Source organism: Amphibalanus amphitrite, unplaced genomic scaffold (genome assembly GCF_019059575.1).
Source record: "Amphibalanus amphitrite isolate SeventyFive unplaced genomic scaffold, NRLGWU_Aamphi_draft 000638F_arrow, whole genome shotgun sequence".
Taxonomy (NCBI): Eukaryota; Metazoa; Arthropoda; class Thecostraca; order Balanomorpha; family Balanidae; genus Amphibalanus; species Amphibalanus amphitrite.
The window spans coordinates 75,962-102,940 of record NW_024882132.1 but is presented as its reverse complement, the minus strand read 5'-3'; the positions used below and the strand labels follow the sequence as shown (position 1 = coordinate 102,940).

Here is a 26,979-nt window from a genome sequence, read left to right as displayed (position 1 = left end):
GTTGCAGCTGCAAGGGTGAGGATACATATAAGCTACATTCAAAGTTTCATTGTAGTCTGGCTAATCGTTCCAAAGCTTCAGAAGCAGAACATACCCATGACTGAAACCCCACATTACTTCTGCTGTGGACTGTACCTTTCTGAGAATGCCTGTGAGGCCGGACCCGGTTAGCATGGGCGACGGGCGTCGAAACCGGGGGGACGGGCCACGGGGGGACGGGGGACGCGTCCCCCCCATTCGAAGAATCCGGGGAGGGGGACGTCCCCGCAAGAAATATTCCCATGAATGATATAAAAAGTGACCTATGAAATTGGCCTTTGAGAATTGGCCTATACTGTTGTTTTGAAATGAAATTGCAGATATAGAAATTGAGTAATACGAATCGCTGGCACTGTAGGTAGGTACCCTTGCTTACAGGGCTGCGGTCTGCGGAGTAGATTGACTTTTGGTAACTCCGACTCCGGCTTTTAAAAATCGCTCGGAGTCTCCGACTCCAACCCCACCCCCGCCCACGGCATCTCTAAGCCCGCATCGGAGTGAAATAACTTGTGATGTAGTGCTTTGTCTCACTGAACGCTTCTTGGCACATTCAAAGATTACATTACTTAGGTGCCTACAAATTACAATGAGGTGCAGATCTAGACTGTCCGGCCCGGGTCCTCGATATAGGGAGTGGAGCCAAAGCTTCAGTTGTAGGGGCGACCACATCCAACAAGGGCTGGAGATCTGTCCCAAAGTCTCGGGGTGGGATGACAGCTTGCACTGCGAGACTACACATTTTAGGATATTGGTAACAGTCAAGACCCTTAGCTCACTCTCAAACGGCCTTCCTCCCGTTCGAGGCCATCTGACAGTACCTATGGTCTCACCATGGGCTTGCTCTTGATTATTCAGGGAAGGCAGTATGACTCCAAACATTTTGGTCATCATGGGGAAGTCAGGCCCTTTTGTCCCCCACAGTGACGCCAGTGACGGATGCCAGAACATTAGACTTTGAACAATAGCCCTCGCCCTGGCAGGGCAGTTTTCCCAACGCAGCCTGGCAGGGGGGGGGGGGTCGATGCGACCCCCTGGCGTTTCGAAAATAAGCGTCGTAGTGCTTCGCAACAAAAACCACTCGATTGCTCCCAATGAGTAGGTACTCGTGATTGGTGGTATATTTTTGACCCTAGGTAGGGGAAAGTGGGGTAAAACGGTCAGGGTATGTAAGACGGGCATCCCCTCTGCAGACCAAACCAAAAGCGCTACGAGCGAGAAAAATTTGGACCAGAATTGCCTTTCCCACTACACACCACCATTGAAGTCTGGTGAATTTGTGTTCAGTCGATAATCTTTTATTTTTATTTCTTTAAAACACTCGTTTCATCGAAAACATCCATGATGTATTGTGCAAGCTTTTGTGTGCAGCACTATAGAGTTAAAAACTCGCAATCACTTGTGGTGCACTCATATTGCCACAGTGTTCATTTACCGCGGATTTGCTTTGTCTGCATTAAATTATCCACAGAGAAAAATCGTGCTGAACTTCTGACATTGAGTTTTGGGTAACACGGGCAAGTATGAATCCAATGGGTCTGTAATGGTGAAAATATTTTTGTTGCTGCAGGAAAAAAGAAGCATTTCTAATAAAAATATGTTCGATTCCGATACTCACAGACATGTTATTCCTTCGGCACAGTTTATTCTCGAATAATGAATGTGAAAAACGGTTCTACATGGCTTCTGAACTAGGGCCTATATACGAGCATGTGCCTTCTGCCGCATCTCGTATACTGCCTTTCCGAAGCACTTGAGACCAACGAGCGACTGTATCAATGCGGCTAATCTCGGGCATTTGTTGCGAGCTGTGCTTGCGACCCATGTGACCGTCTTACCCCATGGGGTGGGGTAAGACGGGTTTTTGCAAGGTTTTGCAAAAATGGCTGCAGTTTATTTGTTGAATCAGGTCTAAGTCTCATCTTCTGGCAAATGGAAGTAAAATGTCTACCTAGTATCCATTAGGAGTGTCACAACTTTAATATCTCGGATTTTTCCTAAAGGTCATATGAGGTCAGGTCATTTTCGTGACCTCACCATTATAAGTCAATGGGGAAAATGAAAACTGCTATTCTGGCACCGGAAACAAACTCCAAATATCTCAAACACACTGAATCATGATTTCATGACCTCCTTGCAAGGTTCGATGCGTCACTTTTGCGATATTGACCTTGCATGACGTCATTCATGACGTCATCAAGGTCACATTAGTTTTTCGTCAATAACTCCCAAACAAATTGAGCTAGCGAGTCTGGGAAAGCCACCAATGGACTCAGGAAGACCTGCTGAATCGAATGATATGCGACATGACCTCCTTCGACCAAGTTCGTGACCTGGGGGCGCTGACCTGACCGTGACCCGAGGTCAACACCCTAAGTTGACCTCATCCAAACAAAAAGTATATAATTCGATGCGACTTAGCGAGGCGAACACGATGCTGCCAAAATCGCGGCACTGCGGCCGTTTTTGGCGAAGTTATTCACCAAAAACGGAACCGTACCTTGGGGCACTTGACCTGACCTCAGAGGTCACCGGTTGACCCAGGACCTTAAAATCGGGTATCAATCTCTGCGTTTCGTAACTGCGCACACGCTCGTGTTTTCCGCGACACGCTAGCTCCACCAGAGGCGAAACGGCGAGGGGAGTCGTGCCCTCCCCCCTTAGGTTTTTCGCGAATATCTGAAGAACGGCGTCGCACGGCGCCGCCGTTTTTTAATACAACTGTTCATGCAACTTTTCCAACTCGTACCCGCCTCCCCCCCCCTCGGCCGGTGCGTATGTAGAAAACCAATAGGTCCGGCGAGGGTTAAGTCTAATCTGCAGGGGGCAGTTTCTGCCCCCCCCCCGTAATTTGTGTGTGTGTGTGTGTGTGTGTGTGTGTGTGTGTGTGTGTGTGTGTGTGTGTGTGTGTGTGTGTGTGTGTGTGTGTGTGTGTGTGTGTGTGTGTGTGTGTGTGTGTGTGTGTGTGTGTCGCCGCGCGCGGTGTGCGTCCCCAGTTCAGAGTGGCCGACCGGCGCCGGCGGTGCCGCGTTATCTGGTGTCCCCGCGTCGGCATGGTTGGGCCGATAGCTCTGTGATAGCAGCCTGGCGTGCCCGCACCACCGCCGAGTGTCAATCCCGACTTTCGCGCCATCGGTCAGCCCGCGCCAAAACGGGACAGCACCATCACACCGATCTGCCAGCAGCAAGGTGAGCGCCGAAACCCCCACGAAGGGTGTCGTTTTCCGAAAATGATTGGTAGGGTCCAAAGACGGCGGACGGCCATATATGATAGGGCTTACCAGGGTATAGGGTTCCCCAAATGTGCCTTTCTCATCGGATTTATGCCGCTATGTTTCAGTCTTGGTCAATGCATCGACATGACAAAATAGATTTTTTGTATTGTGTTATATCGTAACAAAACTTCGCATTGAGATGGTTAGGGTATGAAGGTTAACAAACAAACTAGTCGATGCTCAGGAGAAGGATCAAGATGTATTTTTGATAAGTAAAATTACTAAACGTAGGTATGCCTATCAAGGTGCATCCTTGACAAAAACACATCCTAAATAGTTCTAATGGACATCAGACCAAATTATATGTGAACGTGCATAACAATCATATCAATCATGCAGGCTCACCTGCACATCCACTTACCACATATTGCGTCATTGAAATATCTAGTTTTATTAGACAGATTACCGTTTGTCATGCATGTCACCAACAGCAGAGACCTGCAAGGCGCATTAACCTAATTGTTTTCTAAAGGTATATTCCCTAGCTCAAGCTATGCAAGGCGGCGTAGGTAGGAGTTGCTTGAAGCGGAACGATATTGAAAAAGAACACGACGATTTCATATTTAATTTCTGAATAGATTACACACGTTGCATTACCTACTTGGGAACATCACAGACGGAGTTGGGATCAATGTTCAATTCCACATATCAATGCAATTTTCCTTGCTTTTGTGCATCGGATAGGTGAAGCGCTATGAGAGGCACCCTAGGAAGACATAAAGACATAAATTTGCAGTACAACAAAGAGCCACTGGGGCCCATACTTGGTTGCAGGAAGAAGTCACTAAACCGATAAGTCGGTACTTACATCGGTAATTAATTCACTTTAATGTTCTTTAAATAGAAACTGTTTTTCCCCATAAGGTGAACTTCGATCGTTTCGTCATAGCTGTGTCGCAATGCGTCAACCTCTGTGATTCACATTTCACGGCGACCGTATCGCGCGACGCCCATGTAAGCCGCAGCGTCGGCCCCGATTGGGGGGAGGAGGGGGGGGGGGCACTACTCCGGAGTCCGGTTACTTCCGACCCCACACAGCCAGATAACGTCGTTCATATCGCGCTGAGCACATCAGCCGTGACCGCGGTTCACTCTGTTTTGCGTTCCACTCCATTGGGCGATACAGGTCTTTGTTACTTTACCTAGGTGGGCATACCGCACTTATCGACTGTCCTGCTGAAGCGCCTGGTTCGCCACGCCACCCATCCCGCCCAGCATGCCACATTCAGCCACTGTCCGAGCGCCACACCCGACCGTTGTCATCCCGGCCACTGTCCGAGCACCGCCTCGCCACTGTCCGAGCTGCTGTCCGAGCGCCACCCCACTACTGTCCGAGCGCCACCCCACTTTTGTCCTAGCTCCACCCCGCTATTGTCCGAGCCGCTGTCCGAGCGCCACCCCGCCACTGTCCGAGCGCCACCCCGCCACTGTCCGAGCGCCACCCCGCCACTGTCCGAGCGCCACCCCGCCACTGTCCGAGCGCCACCCCGCCACTGTCCGAGCGCCACCCCACTTCTCTCCTAGCTCCACCCCGCCACTGTCCGAGCGCCACCTCGTCACTGTCCGAGCCCCTGTACTAGCCCTACCACGGGTACTGCGCTGCCCAAGCGCCACTCCCCGCCACCCAGTGCCAGCACGGCGGGTGGTCTCCGTGGTCTGCAGTGGCACCGTCCCTGTCGGCCCGCGCGGCACTGCCAGCGGCGCCGGCTGTGGTCTGACGTGCGGTGGCTGTTCGCAGATGCCCGCGCCCAACGCCGTCCCGCGGCTGGCCGCCCTGCTCTGTCTGCTGGCGGCCGGAGTCGGCGGATCGCTGTACGCCGACCTGTTCGGCAGCTCGGCCTCCGTGTGCACCGAGCAGTCGCCGCTGGGCGCGCCGTGCTTGTGTCCGCGCGAGCAGTCGCGCCTCCACCAGGGCGCCGACTGCTCGGACCGCCAGATCGCCGAGCTGCCCGCCGAGCTGGAGCTGCCCGACGGCATTCCGTCCGTCTCCTTCCAGCAGAACCGCATCGCCGAGGTCAAACGCGATCAGTTCCGCTACAACGCCGCCGTCGAGGTGCTGCGCCTCTCCAAGAACCGAATCGCCGCCGTCGGGCCGCGCGCCTTCTCCAACCTGCCCGGACTGGAGCTGCTGCTGCTCGACAAGAACGGCCTCGCCGAGATCGACGCCACCGCCTTCGAGGGTCTGACGAGGCTGGCGCGGCTCGACCTGGGCTTCAACCAGCTGCGCACGCTGGAGCCGTCGCTGTTCTCGGGCACTGCGATCCGTGAGCTGCAGCTGCACTACAACCCGCTGGTGACGCTGGCCCCGGACACGATGCTGTTCCTGCCGCAGCTGCAGAAGATCGACCTGGACAGCACGGACCTGAGCGAGCTGCCGGCCGAGCTGTTCGCCTCCTGTCCGCACCTCATCACGCTGCTGGTGCCGCACAACCGGCTGACGGAGATCCCGCACCAGACGCTGCGGCGCGCCGCCGGCCTGCGCCACCTCGACCTCAGCGGCAACCAGCTGCAGACGGTGCCGGCCGGCGCCTTCGCCGAGTGCCCCGAGCTGCGCCGGCTCGTGCTCAGCTCCATGAAGACGCTGCAGCGCGTGGAGGGGCACGCCTTCAGCGGCCTGGACCAGCTCGAGGAGCTGCTGTGCCAGTTCAATCCGGCGCTGACCGAGGTGGACGCGTCGGCATTCCGCCACGAGGGCTCGGAGAGGTTCCTGGCCAGCCTGCAGCTGGTCGACCTCAAGGAGAACGCGCTGACCCAGCTCAGCGCCGAGCTGCTTCCCTGGAGCAGCGTCGAGTTCATCGACCTCGAGATGAACCCCTGGACGTGCGACTGCGAGTTAGAGTGGGTGACTGGAGTCAACCACTCCTTCAAACAGGAGCCGCTCTTCAAGTGAGTGCGCACTTCTTTGGTAACGGGCGTGCTGGAAACTAGTTAGAACGGGTTTTAAGTCCCGACGTGTCGCCAAATACATAACCAGCGCCGTGCTGGGGGGGGGGGGGCGTGATTCACGCCCCCCCCCAGATTTTTCGCAACTACCTCAAAAAACGGCGGCGCGTAACGCCGCCGTGTTCGGCACACATTATTATACATCTCCTCTGCACACGCTGTGAAATTTTCAGACCAAGGCCACTCAAGGTCAGGCTACCAGGTCACTTTCAGTGACCTCACCTCATAAAAAGTTTCAATGTTTGCCGTAGCTACACCGAGTGACTAATCAATAACTACAATAACTCGGTGAACTGATTACTGGGGCGATTTTGCTGAAACTTGGCATGTAGGTAGGCATCCAGCAGGCAATGGCCGTTTTCACGACGGGCTATCCGGCGAGTGCGCCTAATTTGACCAAATATGCACCTAATCTCTTTTACAGCAAATATCTGTATTTTATGAATTTATTTCAGTGTTTTCATTGATGATACTCTGATAATATGACAAAGCAGGCATATAAGCAATTAGTGCAACCCTAGCTGATAGCTTGAAAGAGACATTGGCAGTTTTCACGACGGGCTATCCGGTGAGTGCACCTAATTTGACCAAATCTGCACCTAATCTCTTTTACAGCAAATATCTGTATTTTATGATTTTATTTCAGTGTTTTCATCGATGATACTCTCTGATAATATGACAAAGCAGGCATATAAGCAATTAGTGCAACCCTAGCTGATAGCTAGTAATAGACACACTGAACCTGATTGGACCAAATCTGTACCTAATCTGCACCAAATGTGCACCAGATGTGTACCAGATGGCCGCCGTTAAACGGCTATACTGAGCCTGATTTGACCAAATCTGCACATAATCTGCACCAATTGTGCACCAGATGTGTACCAGATGGCGGTCGTGAAAACGGCTAACGCAATTCGTATGTGTTGACGGTTACCGACGGATGCTGCTTCACATTTCACGTGCAGGGAGCGCTTTCAGATTTCGAGAACGGCTGGGCCGATTGCGCTCAAGTTTTGTACACGGTTGGGGACCGGATATTAGGGTGCCGTGCAAAAGTCAATTTTGACTCAGTTTGCACGTGCGCACGTGCAGGATGCCGCCTCCAGATCCTGGGACGGCTGGGCCGATTGCACCCAAATTTGGCACCCTGTTAGCGACCGCCTAGCCCTCGCCAGGCCAGGGCCTTTTTCATAACCCGGACGGCCGGGGGAGGGGGGGGGGGTACGACACCCCTGGCGATTGCCTATGGCACTTAGAAACGCAAAATTTACAGAGTAGGTGGGCCCATAGGAGATCTCGCCCCTGTGCGAATTTGGCTACTCTAGGTCAATATTTTTTGGGGGGCTATGGGGGTTATAAATGCAAAAATTTCGCTTAAATACAACCCTGTAGTTTAAAAGATTTTCGCTTATATTTTTATCTCACTGAGATAGAGCAAACACAAAAGCATCAGTGAACTCAATAGGTCCGTGCACATCGAATGGTATACCTACTTTGTTACGAGTTTAAGTTAGCTTCAAATTTTCCTAATTTTTAGTGAACTTAAATCAATTAATTAAGTTCAAGTTAACCAAATTGCACCATATCGCATGTCATTCGATTCGGCTGATCCCAAGAAACACAATGATACGATTTCTTGAAGCTCTAGCCTCATTGTGGGCGAAGTTATTAGCAAAAACGTAGTTTGACCTCCATTTGACCTCAGCTGACCTGAACTAAGTAATTTTTCAGCAAGAAAACACCGAATTCATCTTTAACCCGCGCCCTAGACGAGTTATAGGTATTAGCTGTTTCCACGGCGGGTTATCTGCGAATGCCCAAACTTGACCAAATCTGCACCTAATTTCTTTTTTCAACAAATACCCTCATATCATGAATTTATTTCAATATTTGAATCGAAAATGATGGCTAATAAATTGAACATTCAGAACAATCCTATATTAGCAACTGTGCAACCCAAACTGATAACTTCTGAGAAATACTAGCCGTTTGTACGACGGGCTATCCGGCGAGTGCACCTAATTTGACCAAATCTGTGCCTAATCTCTTTTACAGCAACTATCTTTACTTAATGAATTTATTTCAGTGTTTTAATCGATGATGCTCTTTGATATTATGACAAAGCAGGCATATAAGCAATTAGTGCAACCCTAGCTGATAACTACTAAAGAGACACACTGAACCTAATTTGAACAAATCTGCACCTAATCTGCACCAGATGTGCACCAAATGTGTACCAGATGGCCGTCGAGAAAACGGCTTTAATGAACCTTATTTGACCAAATATGCACCAAATCTGTCCCGAATGTGCACCAGATAGCCGTCGTGAAAACAGCTATTAACCCGCGCCCGACTGGGGGTCCTGGATTTCCACGCCCTGCTGGGGGGAGGGGGTGTTTGTACACCAGCCCCTTCTAACTCGGCTCCTGGGCCACGTAGCGATACGCGGAAGGCGGCGTTCGAGAGAGCGCCAAAAATAATGACGAATGACGGAATCACTTCGGTCACTTTTTTGGTCAGGTCAAAGGTCAGGTCACCAGAGGTCATTGAAGGCAAATTTTCGCCGATTTTCAGGTTGAATGTCGACAATTTCCAAGAAGCCAACGCATAACTCGGGAACCAATAGAGAGAGAGAGAGAGAGAGAGAGAGAGAGAGAGAGAGAGAGAGAGAGAGAGAGAGAGAGAGAGAGAGAGAGAGAGAGAGAGAGAGAGAGAGAGAGAGAGAGAGAGAGAGAGAGAGAGAGAGAGAGAGAGAGAGAGAGAGAGAGAGAGAGAGAGAGAGAGAGAGAGAGAGAGAGAGAGAGAGAGAGAGAGAGAGAGAGAGAGAGAGAGAGAGAGAGAGAGAGAGAGAGAGAGAGAGAGAGAGAGAGAGAGAGAGAGAGAGAGAGAGAGAGAGAGAGAGAGAGAGAGAGAGAGAGAGAGAGAGAGAGAGAGAGAGAGAGAGAGAGAGAGAGAGAGAGAGAGAGAGAGAGAGAGAGAGAGAGAGAGAGAGAGAGAGAGAGAGAGAGAGAGAGAGAGAGAGAGAGAGAGAGAGAGAGAGAGAGAGAGAGAGAGAGAGAGAGAGAGAGAGAGAGAGAGAGAGAGAGAGAGAGAGAGAGAGAGAGAGAGAGAGAGAGAGAGAGAGAGAGAGAGAGAGAGAGAGAGAGAGAGAGAGAGAGAGAGAGAGAGAGAGAGAGAGAGAGAGAGAGAGAGAGAGAGAGAGAGAGAGAGAGAGAGAGAGAGAGAGAGAGAGAGAGAGAGAGAGAGAGAGAGAGAGAGAGAGAGAGAGAGAGAGAGAGAGAGAGAGAGAGAGAGAGAGAGAGAGAGAGAGAGAGAGAGAGAGAGAGAGAGAGAGAGAGAGAGAGAGAGAGAGAGAGAGAGAGAGAGAGAGAGAGAGAGAGAGAGAGAGAGAGAGAGAGAGAGAGAGAGAGAGAGAGAGAGAGAGAGAGAGAGAGAGAGAGAGAGAGAGAGAGAGAGAGAGAGAGAGAGAGAGAGAGAGAGAGAGAGAGAGAGAGAGAGAGAGAGAGAGAGAGAGAGAGAGAGAGAGAGAGAGAGAGAGAGAGAGAGAGAGAGAGAGAGAGAGAGAGAGAGAGAGAGAGAGAGAGAGAGAGAGAGAGAGAGAGAGAGAGAGAGAGAACTGTATTTACGGACTCATGGTCCAATTGTAAATGAGACAGAACCACTTTACACTGCCAACAGTGCCCGATTCCACACAGCCCTATATCTAGAGCGTATGCTCACATCACTGTTCACAAGAGCGCTCAAAACAGTGTTTTTGGTCAAACCGAGCCTTCGGAGAAATATCCATGATGACTTTCTGAACATAACATCAAAGCTATCAATGCCTTCGCGAACATGCATTGCAGAAGCACTACAGAATCTCTCGTAGCCAAAAAACATTCGAGCAGCATTATTCAGGCAAACCTTAAACTTGTTGATAACAGACACATTGAACACGTGCCAAAGGTGAAGGCAATATACAGTGGCACAATAGGACATATACAGAAACTTCTTTACCTGATACGAGCACATCGAGAATTTCCGAATCAGCGAGTTCGTTCGACAGCACAGTAAACGATATTGCTGCTGGATTTCCAAATTGTCAGTTGAGTCTTTAGAAATATTAAAACCTAAATATTTATAGCTATTCACATATTTCAGAGTTTCACCGCAAAGAGTAAGCTGTGGCAAACACATATTCTTGAACATTTTTGGGCGCAAGCACATACACACAGTCTTTTTCGTATTATAAACAATGTCATGTTCATTCGCATATTTTTCACATGTGTTTAGTAGGACCTGAAGGCCAAACGGCGTGGGTGACAAAAGAATCATATCATCAGCATATGCTATGTGGTTCATACTACCTAGGTAGCGACAGCCAACACCAGTGTTATCAAGGCTCACAGACAAAGAATCAACATACAGATTAAACAAAAATGGTGAAAGAATGCCCCCCATGTCTGACCCCATTGCAAACAGTGAAGCCACTTGTAACGTACTGTCCCCATTGCGTATGAAATGATTGTGTACCATACCAGGGGCGGCGGATTCGGGGGGGCAGGGGGGGCAGCTGCCCCCCCCCCCTGGCAAATTCGTGGGGGGGGGGGGCAAAAGTATCTTTTTGCCCCCCCCCCCATAATTTGTGACAAAACTTAGACAACAAACATACCTGATTGTTCTGTTCGATCATCTGAAGATGTAACCAGATGCCCATATACTTTATCATACGATGCCTTTCATGACAAGTGTTCGCGTTCAATTGAACTTTTCCTCTCTTCAACCTAGTTTTGGAGGCCTTATAAGCGTCAACGTGACGCAGCGGCAACCCAGGCCTTCAGTGACCGCTTACAGGGGCGACGGACACGGAGCGGCAGAGGAGGCAACGTTCCCTAAGAAACTTCTGGAGGAGGGACAAACGTATATTCTTGCCCCTCCATAATTCGTGCCCTAAACATGAGAAACATTTCCATAGCCTGATATTGCAGCTATGCGCTCCTACAGTTTGTCCAACGGTGCCTTTTGAATATGTTTAAATGCTAACCATTTCCGCTTTATAGCCTTTTTTGTCTTTTCAGATTCGATTTAGAGATATTTTAAGTGTGCAAGAGACGCAATTCACACCCTCAATGGTCGTTTGCCGCTATTTTGTACCTACATGAATGTCAAATCGCAAGCGAGCGGAGACGGAAGGGCTAGCCATTCGCTTGCGGGTAGTTTAGGACTGATGAGCGCTCGTAATAAGCCACTCCCCTGATTTTTTTTCGAGCGCAACAGTTTCCAGTGCAAGTAACATGGTAAACGCCGAGGTCGTTATCATTGACCACATTGACCAATGCACGGTATGACACCCAAAGGCCAGTCATCAGAGATCTGCTTTGGGCATTCGGAGGCTTGTGTGGGGCCAGTGTAAAAGCTGGATGTTCACAGTTCAGTATCCGCTTTATTTCAGTATTCACTATTAAATAAGTAAAAAATAACGTTGGAAACTTTTGAGGGTTAGGGCACTGATCATTAGTGGGCCCCCCTCTGGCTAAAGAATATAGAGCATCGAACACGAAAGCAAAATCTAAGGCATTTTGGAAAAATGAGTATGCCCCACAGCGTCCGATAACTACCACCTTCCAGTGGGTCAAGCCAACGGGGTCCAAGTCTATAATTGCACTTAACGATAGCACTAACCTTGTCTCACTTTTCGTTGAAGTCTGTTCCGAATGGTTTCGGCGACAGACTGGCTGCACTGAGGTCGTTTGGTATATGTGCAACTGTAATTAAAGCCACCTGAGGCGCCCTGACACCAGGCTGAAGCTGGGTTGGAAATGCTTCGTCTTTGCAGATATCACTGGCCGCTGATTCTCGAGTGCCTGAATCGGTAGATGTCGTGGCAAAATTTGGTGTGATAATTTGGACCTTACCGCAGTCAGCGCACCCTAAAGCCCTAATAAAGAAACGCCCCCCCCCCCCCCCAGAGCTTCTGGATTTTCGTTCCAGTCCACCGAATTCCTTTACCCTAGTCCGCTGCTCGACTCCCTCACCTCAGCCCTCCGTTCCCAGCTTGACGAGCGTTTCGGCCTTAGTTAAGCCTTGCTGTGGGCTTACTGTAGGATAAACCCATCGAGACAGCCCGTCTCGGTGAGCTTAGTTGGCGAACTACTGCCTTGGGGTGGGTTTCTGGCGGATTGCTGTCCCAATAGGTTTAGATGCGACCGACTGTCTCTGAATGTTTGAGCGGTCTCCTCCCGCTGTTAGCTAGTTTCAGTTGATATCTGTCTCAGAAATACTTTTTAAAGGAAGGTTAAACGGAAATCGAACGTAAAATGAACAGAGGAAATGGTAACGAGTTACCTCATTGAAGAATAGCGCTCGCCTACTCCAAAAGGTTCGGAACCGTTCTTCAAATCTGATTTGCGATCGGGTTATGGTCTATGACACAATTTTTCCCAATGGAGCTTTTTTCTAACACAGCAATACGAAAATGGTTATACCTACCGTCCACTGGCAGATCCAGGGAGCGCGTATATAAAGCAAATATTTACTCCCCCTCCCCTTGCATCGCCCGAAATAGATAAAACGTACCTTATGTTTCCTAAAAATAAAACTTTTATCAGAATTTTTTTTTTTGCTTCATACTGTTCAGCAGTAAGGAATCGAAATCCGAGGAGTTTTTGGATTTTGGACATTGGGGGGGGGGGGTATGTCCCCTACAGCGTCGAAAACGCCGATCTGGATCCGCCTATGACATCATCTCGACTGGGATCTTGCCCCCCCACGCCAAAATCGAATCCGCCGCCACTGTACCATACCATTCCACGAGAAGATTTACAAGGCAAGCATCCATTCCCCTACGCAAAAGCTTGTCAAACAATTTCCAATGATTCACTCGATCAAACGCCTTTTTAGCATCAAGAAAGCACAAGAACACTGGGCTATTGTTTCGCAAGTAGTACTCAGATAATTCCTTTATAGCATATATGGCCATGTCAGAAGAGTGTGACGGCTTAAAACCAAACTGATGGTCACTGGTACAAAAGACGTCACGGCTACGATTTAAAACGATTGACTCCAGCACTTTGGAGCTGACACTCGCTAAGGCAATCGGTCGGTAATTATCCTTATCAGAAATATTCCCAGTTTTGTCCTTCACTATGGGAACAATCACAACTTTGGTCAAACTTTTGGGCAGGTAGCCATGTTTTAACATCATGGTGAAACACAAGGACAAGTGGGTGAGACACATATGACCAGCATGCTTAAAGTGCTCTGCACTTAAGCCATCATGACCACTGCTCCGTCCTGACGCCAGGTCTCGCAAAGAGTTAGACATTTCCTGCACAGAAATGTTATGCACAACACCCATGTTCTCTCTCACTCGATGAAGTACAGATTCCTTTAACGTATCATCACAAACTGAATTCAGTATACCAGAAAAATGGTCTTTCCACATTTGTGCAATGTCTTTCGTCCCGCTCACAGCATTCACTGTTGTAGCAAGAGGAGGGGAGCTATTCAGATTTCTGACCTCCTTCCAAAAGGAAGCGGGATCACGTGGGTACCTTGCGAGCTTATCAGCTAAGTTCTTAGCCCGAAGATCCTTATCATTGCGAATGCACCATCGCAGGGAGTATTTGAAACGAGCCTTTGCTAAACGCAGCTGATCATAAATGTAGCCGGTCTTGGGCTTTCCGACAATAGCCCACAGACAATATATGTCACCAAGCGTCGAGTGAGCCTTCTGTACAAACTCACTCCAGCCCGGCACCGGCTTATGTCCGCCGCGCACCTCTCTAGCTATACTGTGGCGAGATGATTCATGCAAGCAAGATATTATTTCACTATAATATCTATCAATATCTGAACAGTGATCAACACAGTGCGTATCGTTACAATTTAGAACATTAAGAGGAGCATTTATCTCGTTTAGCCTTTCATTCACACCCGCAGTGTACAGTTCAAGGCGTGCACGATCGACCGTTGACCAGTCAACCACCCATTTGAAATTCTCTCTGTCTAGGTCATCTGGCGTTACTGAAACCCCACTGGGGATCCTGAGCTCAGCAGTCATAGGGAAATGGTCAGAGCTAGAAATAGAGTAGCGAATATCGATTGCCTGAATTAGCCCATACGCACCTTTCGTGCACACAATATGATCCAACCAAGACTCTGTACCATGAGCGTCATTTACATGAGTCACAGATCCCCTTCCCAGGAACACTGGATCAGCAACAATAAGGTCAGACTCCTGGCAAAATGAATCTAGTTCTTTACCAAAAGAGGTCTGTCTCTCTATATCAGCATTGAAGTCACCGAAGACGAAAACGTAGGGGGAATCAAACTCATCAATAATTGACCTAATTTTACCGAGAGAAAATACAAACTCATCAAAATTATGAGTTGCGTTATAAGGCAAATACACTCCCAATAACAGCATTTTGATACCATTAAAACAACATTCCAGTCCAATTATTCTCCGATCATCAAAACTGATGGGTTTCACCTGAGATGTTAAGTCCTTTCTCCACATAACTGCTACACCACCGTACGGGCGTCCTAGCACAATACCATCGGATACATCAATGGATGAAATTCCAAATGTCATGAAATCTTTGTGCAAGGTATTAAGGCTGGGAAGATCAAAAGGATAGAGCCAGTGCTCCTGCAGCAAAACTATATCTGAAACATCGCAAAGCAATTTGATTCCTCCAATGTTACGTTTAGAAGACTGGCAGTTATATGAACTTATCCGCATCTGATTGTAAAATATGTGGGACAGTACAGCAAGAACCAGACAGATGGAGAGGACGCCAGAATAACAAGTCATCGAGAAGATACAGGTCTACGGGGCTCCGATGAATCAGGATCAGATCTTTTCACGAAATAACGGCGCACGAGAAGGCCCTGTGCCCATATCTCTGGTTCCAGGACGTCATCCACTGACGGATCGGTCACATCGAGACGATAGGATTCATAAGAGTCATACCTAGTCTCCAGTTTGGTTGCCACCACTTCTGACGCTCCTACCTGCTCCTTGGCATACTCCTGCAGAGTGACAGTGTCTGTGCCAGGTGGGAGCCGAGATACGAAAAGCGAGATGCGCTTCACAGACTGAACAGCTTTGATCACATTTGATTTTTGGAGCCCAACTACACTTTTCGCTGGCATAACTTTGCCTTTCGGTTTCGCAGCAGCCACCTTACCTCGCTCAGCAGGATTGGTACCGCGCTTAGCCTTGTTGGCAATGTTCCAGCCCTCCTCCGTTGAAGGCACAGGTGCAGCAGCAACAGCAGCGTATGACGCCGCCGCCGCCGCCGCCTCCGGCACCCTACCCCCTGGATGGGCAGGAAGACGAGAATCGCCAAGCTCTGGCGCAGATCCAGGCGTTCTCTGGGTGGCGGGGTGTCCTCCAGGACGGGTCGAAGCAGTCGGTCCTTCCGCGCTGGCAGTGGCAGAGGTCCTCTCCTAGACCTCTGCCAATAGAGTTACAGCACCCCGGAAAAGCGCATTCGATAGCCCTATAAACGCCCTTTCTGAATAATTCTCTCAGATTTCATCTAACGCCAACGGTTTTGCCTACAGGGCGCAAAAGCTGCCAAAATAGCCGACTTTTTCGGAAACAGTTTTTCTGCAATAACTTTTGACCCAAGCCTTGCACTACAGGCTATTGCTCTTAGCAATCGCTGAAAGTTTCAAAGTGATCAATCACTCGGTGTAGCTATGGCAGACATTGACACTTTTTATGACGTGAGGTTTTGAGATATTCGCGAAAAGCCACAAGGGGTGTTCAACCCCCCCCCCCCCCCCGCCAGCAGGGCGCGGGTTTTAAAGACCAAAGAATGTCTTGCCCTCAATTTCGTAGCCGGACAAACTCTTGTAAGAAATGTCAAGGTCGGATGCTGTAAACAGTCATGTCCCCTAGTGACCTAGCACTACCAGTATGCCTGACGTTAAGTGACCATGCCGAATATTTTGGTTGTCATTTTTGTTGACGTCCTGTACGCCAGTTCCTGCCGTTCGCTACCAGATCTCCAGGAGGCCAATGAAGCGGGGGTATCGTGCGACACTCCGCCGGCTCAATGTGGTCTGGACGGACCGTCATCACGATTGAGCTATAAACGACTAACATCGAATCACGGCGCGAGAAATCGAACGGCGGTACCTGTCGACTTCATTGTGACGTGCTCAATAGCTGCACGCCGTTTACAGGCACGTTTACCAAAAACGCTACGGCAAAAAGTGACGCCGGTAATGAACAAAAAACACTTTTTCCGCGGCATGGCACTTACCCATTGATACAGTGACAAACTGACACGACTGGCATCGTTAGTTCTCAGGTGATCTCAAACACAAGACTGGGGATTCTTTTCAACAAGTCGTAACAATAATTTACGAAGATATCAAAATAAAGGAGCGAAAATATGTAGGTATATCGCAAACAGGCTAGAATGGTTACATAATCTGACATTTAGTTCCATCAAATAGTAAAACTTTTACGCTGTCAGACTATTCACATAGCCAGAGAACGGATCAGTGCGGTTTCATTTGACCTTACTGTCCCTGTGGGGTGTGGGCGAGGGTATTCCCAACGGCACCAATCACAGGCCTGGGCGTGCTCTGTGCTGCAGGCATTACCTACCTATTCGGTGTGATAAACGGTACTTGTTTGAAATATGATAATGATCAGACGAAATCATCCTTTGCATAAATTGAGATGTTTGGCAATTGATGGTACGTATGAAACAAAAATGCAATAATATTTTTTTTTTTCAGAATATTTTAACATGTAATAAAATTTATGAAGCTTTGTGTACCTACCATGCACCCATCCCATTCCTATGAACCCATGCACTCCAATTTTTCCCAATGTCTCTACGCATCTAGCAATTAACAAATAACATCATGCCTCCTCGCGAAGAGGAAAAAACCCTTTGGGCGAGCTGGGCAGAGCAGACTTGCAGTGCTCACTCTGCCCGGATGTGTATTGTCCAACCTGCCGCTGTGAGGCGCCGCCGGGCAGCCTGGAAAGCCGACGGCGCCGCCGAGCAGCCCTGCGCGGTAACTTGCAACGCAGCTTTCATCCCGCTGGCAGTGGATCACAGCGGTGGCAATGCTGCTGATTTGGTGATCTGACCCGCGGTGCCGCGTAATACAAATCTGGCAGGATGGATATTAAAACGCCAGCAGTGCTCCGATTGCTGTTATTTTGTCTCGAGAGGATCATAAAGATAAAGGAAATTCCCGAGAGCATGTCGCCCTCAGATTGTGTCGCCCTGGCTGCAGATCGTGGTCAAAGCACAGGCCACGTTCTATCTATGTAAGCGATACAAATCACAGTTCTTCTACATGCGTCACCAGGCGAGACCATCGAATAGCCACCGCTGGCTATTCCATGTTCCCCGAATCCTCCGCAGGGATTCGCTAATCTTAACCCTCGCCGGACCTATTGGTTTTCTACATACGCGCCGGCCGGGGGGGGGGGCGGGTACGACCCCCCCCCCTCGCCGTTTCGCCCCTGGTGGAGCTAGCGCGTCGCGGAAAAAAACGAGCGTATGCGCCGTTACGAGACGCAGAGATTGGTACCCGATTTTAAGGTCCTAGGTCAACCGGTGACCTCTGAGGTCAGGTCAAGTGCCCCAAGGTACGGTTCAGTTTTTGGTGAATAACTTCGCAAAAAACGGCCGCAGAGCGCCGATTTTGGCAGCATCGTATTCGTCTCGCTCAGGCGCGTCGAATGACATACTTTTTGTCCGGGTCAGGTCAACTTGGGGTGTTGACCTCAGGTCAAGGTCAGGTCAGCACCCCCAGGTCACGAAGTTGGTCGAAAGAGGTCATGTCGCATATCATTCGATTTGGCAGGTCTTCCTGAGTCCATTGGTGGCTTTCCCGACTCGCTAGCTCAATTTGATCAAGAGTTATTGACGAAAAACTAATATGACCTTGATGACGTCATAAATGACGTCACGCAAGGTCAACATTGCAAAAGTGACGCATCTTACCTTGCAAGGAGTGCATCAAATCACGATTCTGTGTGCTTGAGATAGTTGGAGATCGTTCCCGGCTCCAGAATAGCAGTTTGAATTTTTCCCCATTGACTTATAATGGCGAGGTCACGAAAATGACCTGACCTCATATGACCTTTAGGAAAAATCCGAGATATACAAGTTGTGGGACTCATAATGGATACTAGATCCTGCAAGTTTCATTTCCCTGTGACATCTCCTCTGGCAGTGAGGGCGTTGCGAAGTTGCGACATCTGAAGACCGTGCAGAGGTTCACTTATGACGTCATAGGTCAGTGACCTGACCTGACCCAAAAATGCGGTTGGTGTCAAAAGATCCGGCTTGGATCAAAGGTCAGGTATGTTAAGTTTCAGCTCTCTATGCCCAGCGTGTTCGGAGCTATCGCGAAAAAAACCCTATGGGGGGCGGCACCCGCCCCCCCCCCCTCGGCCGGCGAGGGTTAACACAAGACTTACCCCTGAGGCCTGAGAGCAGCTGAGTGGGAAGACGCCCCTGCCAGGAAAATGGTTCGATACAGAGGAGCCCATTGTAAGCGCTGGGTCAAAGGTAAACGTGAAATACTGCTGATAAAAAGCTAGAAATTTCCTTTAGCGCAGCTGTCTCATAGTTTACAGCCCACATAGTGTCTGTACATACATACATGGGCGTTTCGCGATGATCTCATGACGTAACGATGGGCCCGGATGACTCGGCCATAGAGGCCCGATAGGCCGATAGCGGTGTCTGCCTGAACGTTTATGACAGAGGTCGGCTTCCTATCAATGCTCCGATCAGCATAGCATCTCTCGAACACACTTGAACATCAGCTCTTCTGCCAGGGATGGGCAAAGTTCGAGGTGTCTTCACCACTATGTGCAGCAGGGGCGGATCCAGGGGGGGGGGGCATCTGGGGGCCGATGCCCCTAGCCTATCGAAAAATGCCGCCCCTCCGCCGCCGAAGGCGGCGGAGGGCGGCTTTTTCCATACGTGATGAAGTGCATTTTACGGAAATGACCCGCATTTCTTTGAAGCTCGTTTCATAATAATCTCTGGTAGTAACTATCATCATCATCATCATCATCATCATCATCAATTGTATTACGTCTAGAGACAAGACAAGCATGGGCATAACAAACATACACAATGCACACAAGACATACGCCAGAAAACATATGCACAATCATACCTACACCAAAACATAGGTATACCAAAAACAACATAACACTATCATATGGGTGGCGCTAATATCATTTGTATTAGTGCCCATGCCTCCCCAGTGTTCTGAGCCAGGAGCCAACTGAGCGAGTCGGTGACTCCACAGGGGGGTCTTGGGGTGTACATGATCTCAGGTGGGATATGACCTCCAGCAACCTGTAGAAGCACACTCATATTGGCCCCACATACGATGAACATAAATCTAACGATAGGCGCGCAGTGTCCCGATGAGGCATCCCCAAGAACAAGAGTGGCCAGGCTGGCAACCAGAATTTGGCGTAGGCGGTGATTTTCGCGGAACGCATCACGGAAGCACGCGATGATGGAGCGACGTAGAGTCTCCTGCACCTTCGGTATGTGCAGAGCAGCGAGCAAAGCTGTGTGGTGGGCTCTGGATGGCAAACGTAAGGCAGCTTTGACTGTTGCTGCTTGCCAGGACTCGAGACGAGAGATGTCGGCGGGTCCCAGAGGGCACAGAGCACAACCAAATAACAGGGTCGGGGATACTATGGCTCGCCAAAGGAAAGCTTTGTCAGGGCCAGGGAGCTGCGAGCTGAACAAACCCGCTCGGGAGAGACCAAAATAGGCGCCTCGTCCACGGGACACGCGTGCATCTATACGTGCACTCGGCCCTGAAGGTTCGGGTGCAGCTGAACACCAAGGTGCTCAGTGTATTCCTTACACGTGAGCAACTGGTTGCATAAGTGCCACTCAGGTCGCTGGGCTAAAAGACCAGCACCGAAAATGAAACAGTGACTTTTGGTTGCGCTCGGAACCGGGTTAACAAATTCGAGCCTCCAGCTAACTGAGAATTCTGAGACAGAATCCAATAGCTTTTGCAGGTCAAGTGCGTTCCCCGACATGACTAGGAGGTCATCAGCGTAAGCCACTACTGGGACGTGCTTATACCACAGACCATTGCACCAAGGCCGGTAGCGTCCAGTTGCTGTATCAGCGGCCTTAAGAAAATATTGGCCAAGCATGGTGACAGAAGCGCACCTTGCCTCACCCCTCGTCGTACGGAAAACGCATCCGATATAGAACCTCCGAACCGAACTCGTGCTGAGAGGTCGCTATACCAGAAGGCTAAAACCAGCCAGCTTCGGCGAGATAAGTAGTCTTTAGCCCGAAGTAGGATGCCAGCGTGCCATATTCGGTCAAAGCACTTACGAGCGTCGAGATTAGCGACAAACAGCGGGGATTCGTGCAACAAATAGTGGCCAGCCGCTTCCTGGACGAGTAGCGTTGCCTCTCTGGTGCCCCGGCGCTGAAGGAATCCAAACTGTAGGTCTGAAGGTCGGAAAGAAAGTTGGATTTCTCGAAGAAGCAGTAATTCGAGCAGCTTTGATACCGTGGACACCAAAGAAATTGGTCGGTAGCTATCCGGACAGTTTGGGTCCAAGCTGCTTTTTTTAATAAGTGGGACCACTGTGCTTCGCCGGAAGCTGTACGGTACTCGCATCTCGGCCAGGCTGGCAGATAAGAGGAGAGCGATTATGTCCAGAAGCGTTGGTGAAGAGCCATGGATAAGATGGTCGGCGGTGACACCGTCAGGGCCGGGAGCTGCATTCCTGTTTAGCTCCGTTATAAGGCCCGCTACTTCACGGGCACTTATGATCCTACTGGGACCCGGTGCTTCAAGCGCAGATGTCCTATATGCGTCTACTAACTTATGAACGGTCTCGTGCTCAGCTGCAAGCCCCTCAGAGTCACCGTCCCTGTGCGTGAGGCGGAAGTGGTCAGCAAGATCATCAGCCGAGAGTGTTGATCAACTATCTGAATTTATATTTAACCCTCAGAGTATGTCGCTTCTCTCCCTGAAGTCAGAGTGCCGCCCCTTAATTCGAAGTACCGCTACTTAAAGTCATATTGCTACCCTTTGAAGTAGTAGTGCCGCTCTCGGAAGTCGAAATGCCGCCCTCGGAAGTCGTAGTGCCGCCCTCTGTACTCGTAGTGCCGCCCTCTGAAGTCATAGTGCCGCCCTCCGCAGTCTTCGTGAAGCTCCTTGAAGTCATTGCGCCGCCCTCTGAAGTCAAAGCGCCGCTCTCTGAAGTCATAGTGCCACCCTCTGAAGTCATAGCGCCGCCCTCTGAAGTCATAGTGCCGCCCTCTGAAGCATAGTGCTGCCCTCTGAAGTCATAGTGCCGCCCTCTGAAGTCATAGTGCCGCCCTCCGCAGTCTTCGTAAAGCTCCTTGAAGTCATTGCGACGCCCTCTGAAGTCATAGCGCCGCCCTCTGAAGTCATAGTGCCGCCCTCTGAAGTCATAGCGCCGCCCTCCAGTCTTCGTGAAGGTCCTTGAAGTCATTGCGCCGCCCTCTGAAGTCATAACGCCGCCCTCTGAAGTCATAGTGCCGCCCTCTGAAGTCAAAGTGCCGCCTCTGAAGTCATAGTGCCGCCCTCTGAAGTCAAAGTGCCGCCTCTGAAGTCATAGTGCCGCCCTCCGGTTGTCCCGAAGTGACGAGATATTTCCCACCCAGTCGGAGTAAATAAGGCGCTTCAAATATTATCCAGCATAAAATTAGTTGTTGAACCCGATGCCTGACAAATTTGCTGTTTCACTTTCTCATTTTGGCGCCAGTGTTTACACGGCCAATAGCCATTCGTCTAATACCTATAGTAGGGCAGGTCATCAAGTGGCGTATTAATATGTTGGAAAGGGGAGGAGGCCAAACATGGGAATTAAGAAGGGGTCCTATCTTAACTTTAGGGGCCCCAGTGGTAACCTACTTTACCCGAGACCGGGTGCGGTTCCTAGCCAACTTTGCCAATTTTTCCCCTCGCATCCGGGCGCATAGCTCGTGAACCGTGAGTGTTACAGCGTCACGGAACAATGCATTTGATAGATCCTTGGAAGCTTCCACTGCGTTGTCCTTAGATTCGAGCTCAGTTCGACAATTTGGCCCACACTGAGAGCAAAAACTGCCAAAATAGACGGATCTTGCAGAAGCATTTGTTCCATTTCTTTACGTACTATACATATATCTACTCACTCCACGTATGGTAGGCACAGTTTTTACCGTAATTGTGTCTCTCTTATCGAAGGCGTTAAATTATCTATAGTATGACCTATAGTCAGTTGCATGCTCTAACCGATAAAGGTCATGCTGTACATAAACTGATCTGTGTTGTTGGGCTGAAGGCATTACATAATACACTCTTTCATCACTCTACTATGTCTTCTTTTAAAGTTATTGTTGAATTTTTTGGTGCCTTTGGTGACCTTTCTTGTGACTTCTACAGGCTCCTGCACAGACCGGTAGAGGCCACGCTGGTCACTGAGAGGTCACGCTGGTCATAGGTCGGTCTCTAAGAGCTCCATGTCGTCGACCTCTGAGGACCCTGCACAGGCTTTGGAGGCTCCACATCGGACCCTGTAGATCCTATCTCCGGCCTTAGATCCTTGAGGACTCAAGATGGTCCCCGAGAGCCCCACGTCAGCCTCAAAGAGCAGATATCGATCTGCCTAGAGTCTTGCGCTGGTTGAGGGCTGATACCCTAAGCTTTAGGAGGGTCCAACTCGGGCTATGAATTCCTCTGATGGCTCCATGTCGCCCTCCAGGGCCTCAGTCCGACCTCTAAGGCCCAATCATGCATAAGTGCTGAATTCTGCCTGTCGAGGCCTTCAATGTGGCCTCTGATGGCCCAGCACCAGTCTATGAAGACCCCGCGCTGGCTTCTGAGGACTCAGCAGTCAGCACCAATCTCAGTTTTCAGAAGACAGAGGGCCCCACGCTGGCCTCAGAGTGTCCAACGCTGTCCACAGAGGGCCCCCACACCGACCAAAGAAGGCACCAGGCCCATGGCCTAAGAGGGCCCAAATTGTCATAGGGCCCTATATGGCCTCAGAAGGCCCTACCCCGTTGGTCTTACAAGGCCTACGTGCGGGCTTTTTAACGCCACACGCCCCCCTCACATTTGGCCTTTTAGGGTCCCCAAAGCGGCCTCTGAGTGCCCCATGCTAGCCTCCGAGGGCTCGTCCTGGGCCTTCGAGCGCCTTACGCTGGCCTCTTAAGTCTTAACCCCTCGGTAGAAGTAGGTGTACGAATACTTATTTTTGGGCAGAAATTTTGTATCCTAGCCTGTGCATGTTACATGCGATGTACACGGTATATGTATGTTACGTGGTGTCATTCTGGCTTCTGAGGTCTGGTTTGCCCCTTAGTCGAAATTCATTAGCCAAGACCCTGAGATACAGTGCCGCCCTCTGAAATGAAAGTAGCTTCCTCTGAACTCGTAGCGACGTCCGAAGCCAGTTTACCCCCTTCTTAACCCTCGCCGGCCGAGGGGGGGGGGGCGGGTGCCGCCCCCCCATAGGGTTTTTTTCGCGATAGCTCCGAACACGCTGGCGATAGAGAGCTGAAACTTGGCATACCTGACCTTTGATCCAAGCCGGATCTTTTGACACCAACCGCATTTTTGGGTCAGGTCAGGTCACTGACCTATGACGTCATAAGTGAACCTCTGCACGGTCTTCAGATGTCGCAACTTCGCAACGCCCTCACTGCCAGAGGAGATGTCACAGGGAAATGAAACTTGCAGGATCTAGTATCCATTATGAGTACCACAACTTGTATATCTCGGATTTTTCCTAAAGGTCATATGAGGTCAGGTCATTTTCGTGACCTCACCATTATAAGTCAATGGGGAAAAATTCAAACTGCTATTCTGGCGCCGGGAACGATCTCCAACTATCTCAAGCACACAGAATCGTGATTTGATGCACTCCTTGCAAGGTTAGATGCGTCACTTTTGCAATGTTGACCTTGCGTGACGTCATTTATGACGTCATCAAGGTCATATTAGTTTTTCGTCAATAACTCTTGATCAAATTGAGCTAGCGAGTCGGGAAGACCACCAATGGACTCAGGAAGACCTGCCGAATCGAATGATATGCGACATGACCTCTTTCGACCAATTTCGTGACCTGGGGGTGCTGACCTGACCTTGACCTGAGGTCAACACCCCAAGTTGACCTGACCCGGGCAAAAAGTATATCATTCGACGCGCCTGAGCGAGACGAACACGATGCTGCCAAAATCGGCGCTCTGCGGCCGTTTTTTGCGAAGTTATTCACCAAAAACTGAACCGTACCTTGGGGCACTTGACCTGACCTCAGAGGTCACCGGTTGACCTAGGACCTTAAAATCGGGTACCAATCTCTGCGTCTCGTAACGGCGCACACGCTCGTTTTTTCCGCGACGCGCTAGCTCCACCAGGGGCGAAACGGCGAGGGGGGGTCGTACCCGCCCCCCCCCCCCCTCGGCCGGCGCGTATGTAGAAAACCAATAGGTCCGGCGAGGGTTAAAGGTAGTGTGCCACCTTCGAATGATTTCCCATTTTATTTTTCCTAGGATAAGAAGCTTCTGTTTTTACCTAATATCGCAAAAAAAAATCAAAAATGGACCTAAAATAGTGCTTTTTTCGCCTAAAAGTTTATCGGTTTTTCGATATGCATAACAACCGTAGTGGGCTGACCTGCAAACAGGCGTCGGCAACAATCACGAATGCGGCGCACATGTGACAATAAGCAAAGGTCATTATAGAGTTACGACGTACGGGAATGAGTTATCAGCTGTCTAATCGTAGACAACACAATGTCGAATTTAAACTGTAGGCCTGTATTGGTATTGTTGCTTTAATTTGGCTGTCGAACATTAATTTATGGTTTGAAATATTATTTTATGTAAAATAATTGATATGAAACAGCCGTCTCTAAAGTTATGACCCCATTTCACCACATGAAAGTGGCAGAGATGACAATGAGCAGAAGCCGCGCCCAAAGCCAGGGCCCCGGTAACGTGAGGTAGCCGAGTCGGGGCATCGTGCGCTGACCCAAGCCGGGGCCGCGGCTTTGGGCGCGGTCTACCGCATCCCCGCGGGCAACCCCGGGCTATCACATGACACCGGGAGGACGCGCGGCCCTGGCTTGGGTCAGCGCACGCTGCCCCGACTCGGCTACCTCACGTTACCGGGGCCCTGGCTTTGGGCGCGGTCTACCGCACCGTACCGCACCACCTAACAGGCGTGTTCGAAACCGCAGGAGATGATGATGAACGGGTTTATCGAAACTTGATTGGATGAGCCTATCGGTAATAGCGATTTCAGTGTGTGCATTTATTGTTCATAGGGGTGTGAAATGTGGTTGGGGTACGACCGACAACCCGTCGGGGCGAATTTTGCACTGGGGTACTCAAAATTTGAAGAATTTAAGACGTTTCCATGAGTTTTGAAGGTGTGGATAAGTTCTAAAAATCCGGTTCTCCTTATCTGGGCCATTAACTCCATACGGTCCAGGAAAGCTGGCACACTACCTTTAAAGGTGAAAGAGAGCTGAAACTTGGCCTACGTGAGCCCCCATCCAAACCAGACCTTATGACACCTGATTCATTTCCAGGTTAGTTCAGGTCCATAGGTGGATAATTGTGCCGAACGGTGGGTGCTCGGGCGCAGCAAATCCGCCGCCGCTCTAGCGGTGACCTTGACCTCCAGTCTGTTGCGGCTCCAAAGCCAAGCCGGCGTGGAATTGGGAGAGCTCGTGCACCCACAGTTCAGTACAATTCTCCAACTATGGTCAGGTCACTGACCGATGCATAAACCTCTAAAGGTTATAAGTAAACCTCTGCACTCTGCAGTCTGCACTGTCAAAAAAATGTTGCAACTTCGCAACGCCGCCAACGCCAGGCAAAGTGTCGGCGAGGATGATGGCACTTTCAGAAAGTAACAAGCTCCCGGGTACTCATACTTCGTATATCTTAGATTGTTCGTACAATTCATCTTGGGTCAGGTCAGTCACCTGACCTCCCCCATTATAAAACTATGGGGGAACTACTGAACTTGCTCTTTTTGGAACATATAGTTGTTATATAATCCGCCCGAAGACGCAAATAAATGTGTTTTCACACGCTCGTCAAAGGATTCCGTGCCTTATTTTGGCATTTTGTACCTACTTGTATGACGCCACAGAGAACGTCACAGAGGACGTTCTTTTGGGTCATAATCGTTTTTCGTTAATAACTTTCGACCAAATTAAGCTAGAGTCGGGAAAGGCACCATTGTGATTGCAATGAGCTTCCAAATCGATTGATATGCAGCCTGACCTAGTCCGAACAGTGTCCTGAGGGGGCTTGACTTGACGACCTTTGTGTCAATCTTGATTGTGACCTTTACCGAACAAAAAGTACCCACAACATTCGACGCAGCTTGAGAGGAATACCATTTTGCCTAAATTTTTGCTCTATGGCCATTTGTTTGCAAAATTATTTGCCAAAAACAAAAACCCGACTTTAGGGTAATTTACCTGACCAGAGGTCACCAGTTGACCTGAGACCCTAAATTTGAATATCAATCGCTGCGTCTCGTGACGGCCGTCAAGCTCGTTTTTTTTTCCACTGGACTGGAACAGACCCTATAAATGCCGCCCCCTTAGGCGGAAAATGTGCCGCCCCTGTGCTTGACTGCCCCCACCCTATCGAAATCCTAGATCCGCCCCTGATGTGCAGTATGCACCATATATATGTACATTATACAATGAATAGGT

The 26,979-nt window shown here is 49.8% G+C and overlaps 1 protein-coding gene across 1 annotated transcript in view; it reads left to right on the top strand.

Moving 5' to 3' along the window:
- The first annotated feature begins 3,030 nt into the window (after positions 1-3,030).
- Positions 3,031-26,979, top strand: part of LOC122363757 (phospholipase A2 inhibitor-like) — a 28,609-nt gene continuing 4,660 nt past the window's right edge. The window contains exons 1-2 of the mRNA XM_043333367.1: positions 3,031-3,225; positions 5,050-6,197. Coding sequence (XP_043189302.1) covers positions 5,050-6,197 — 1,148 coding nt within the window. The 5' untranslated portion in view covers positions 3,031-3,225. The remainder of the gene's footprint in view (positions 3,226-5,049; positions 6,198-26,979) is intronic.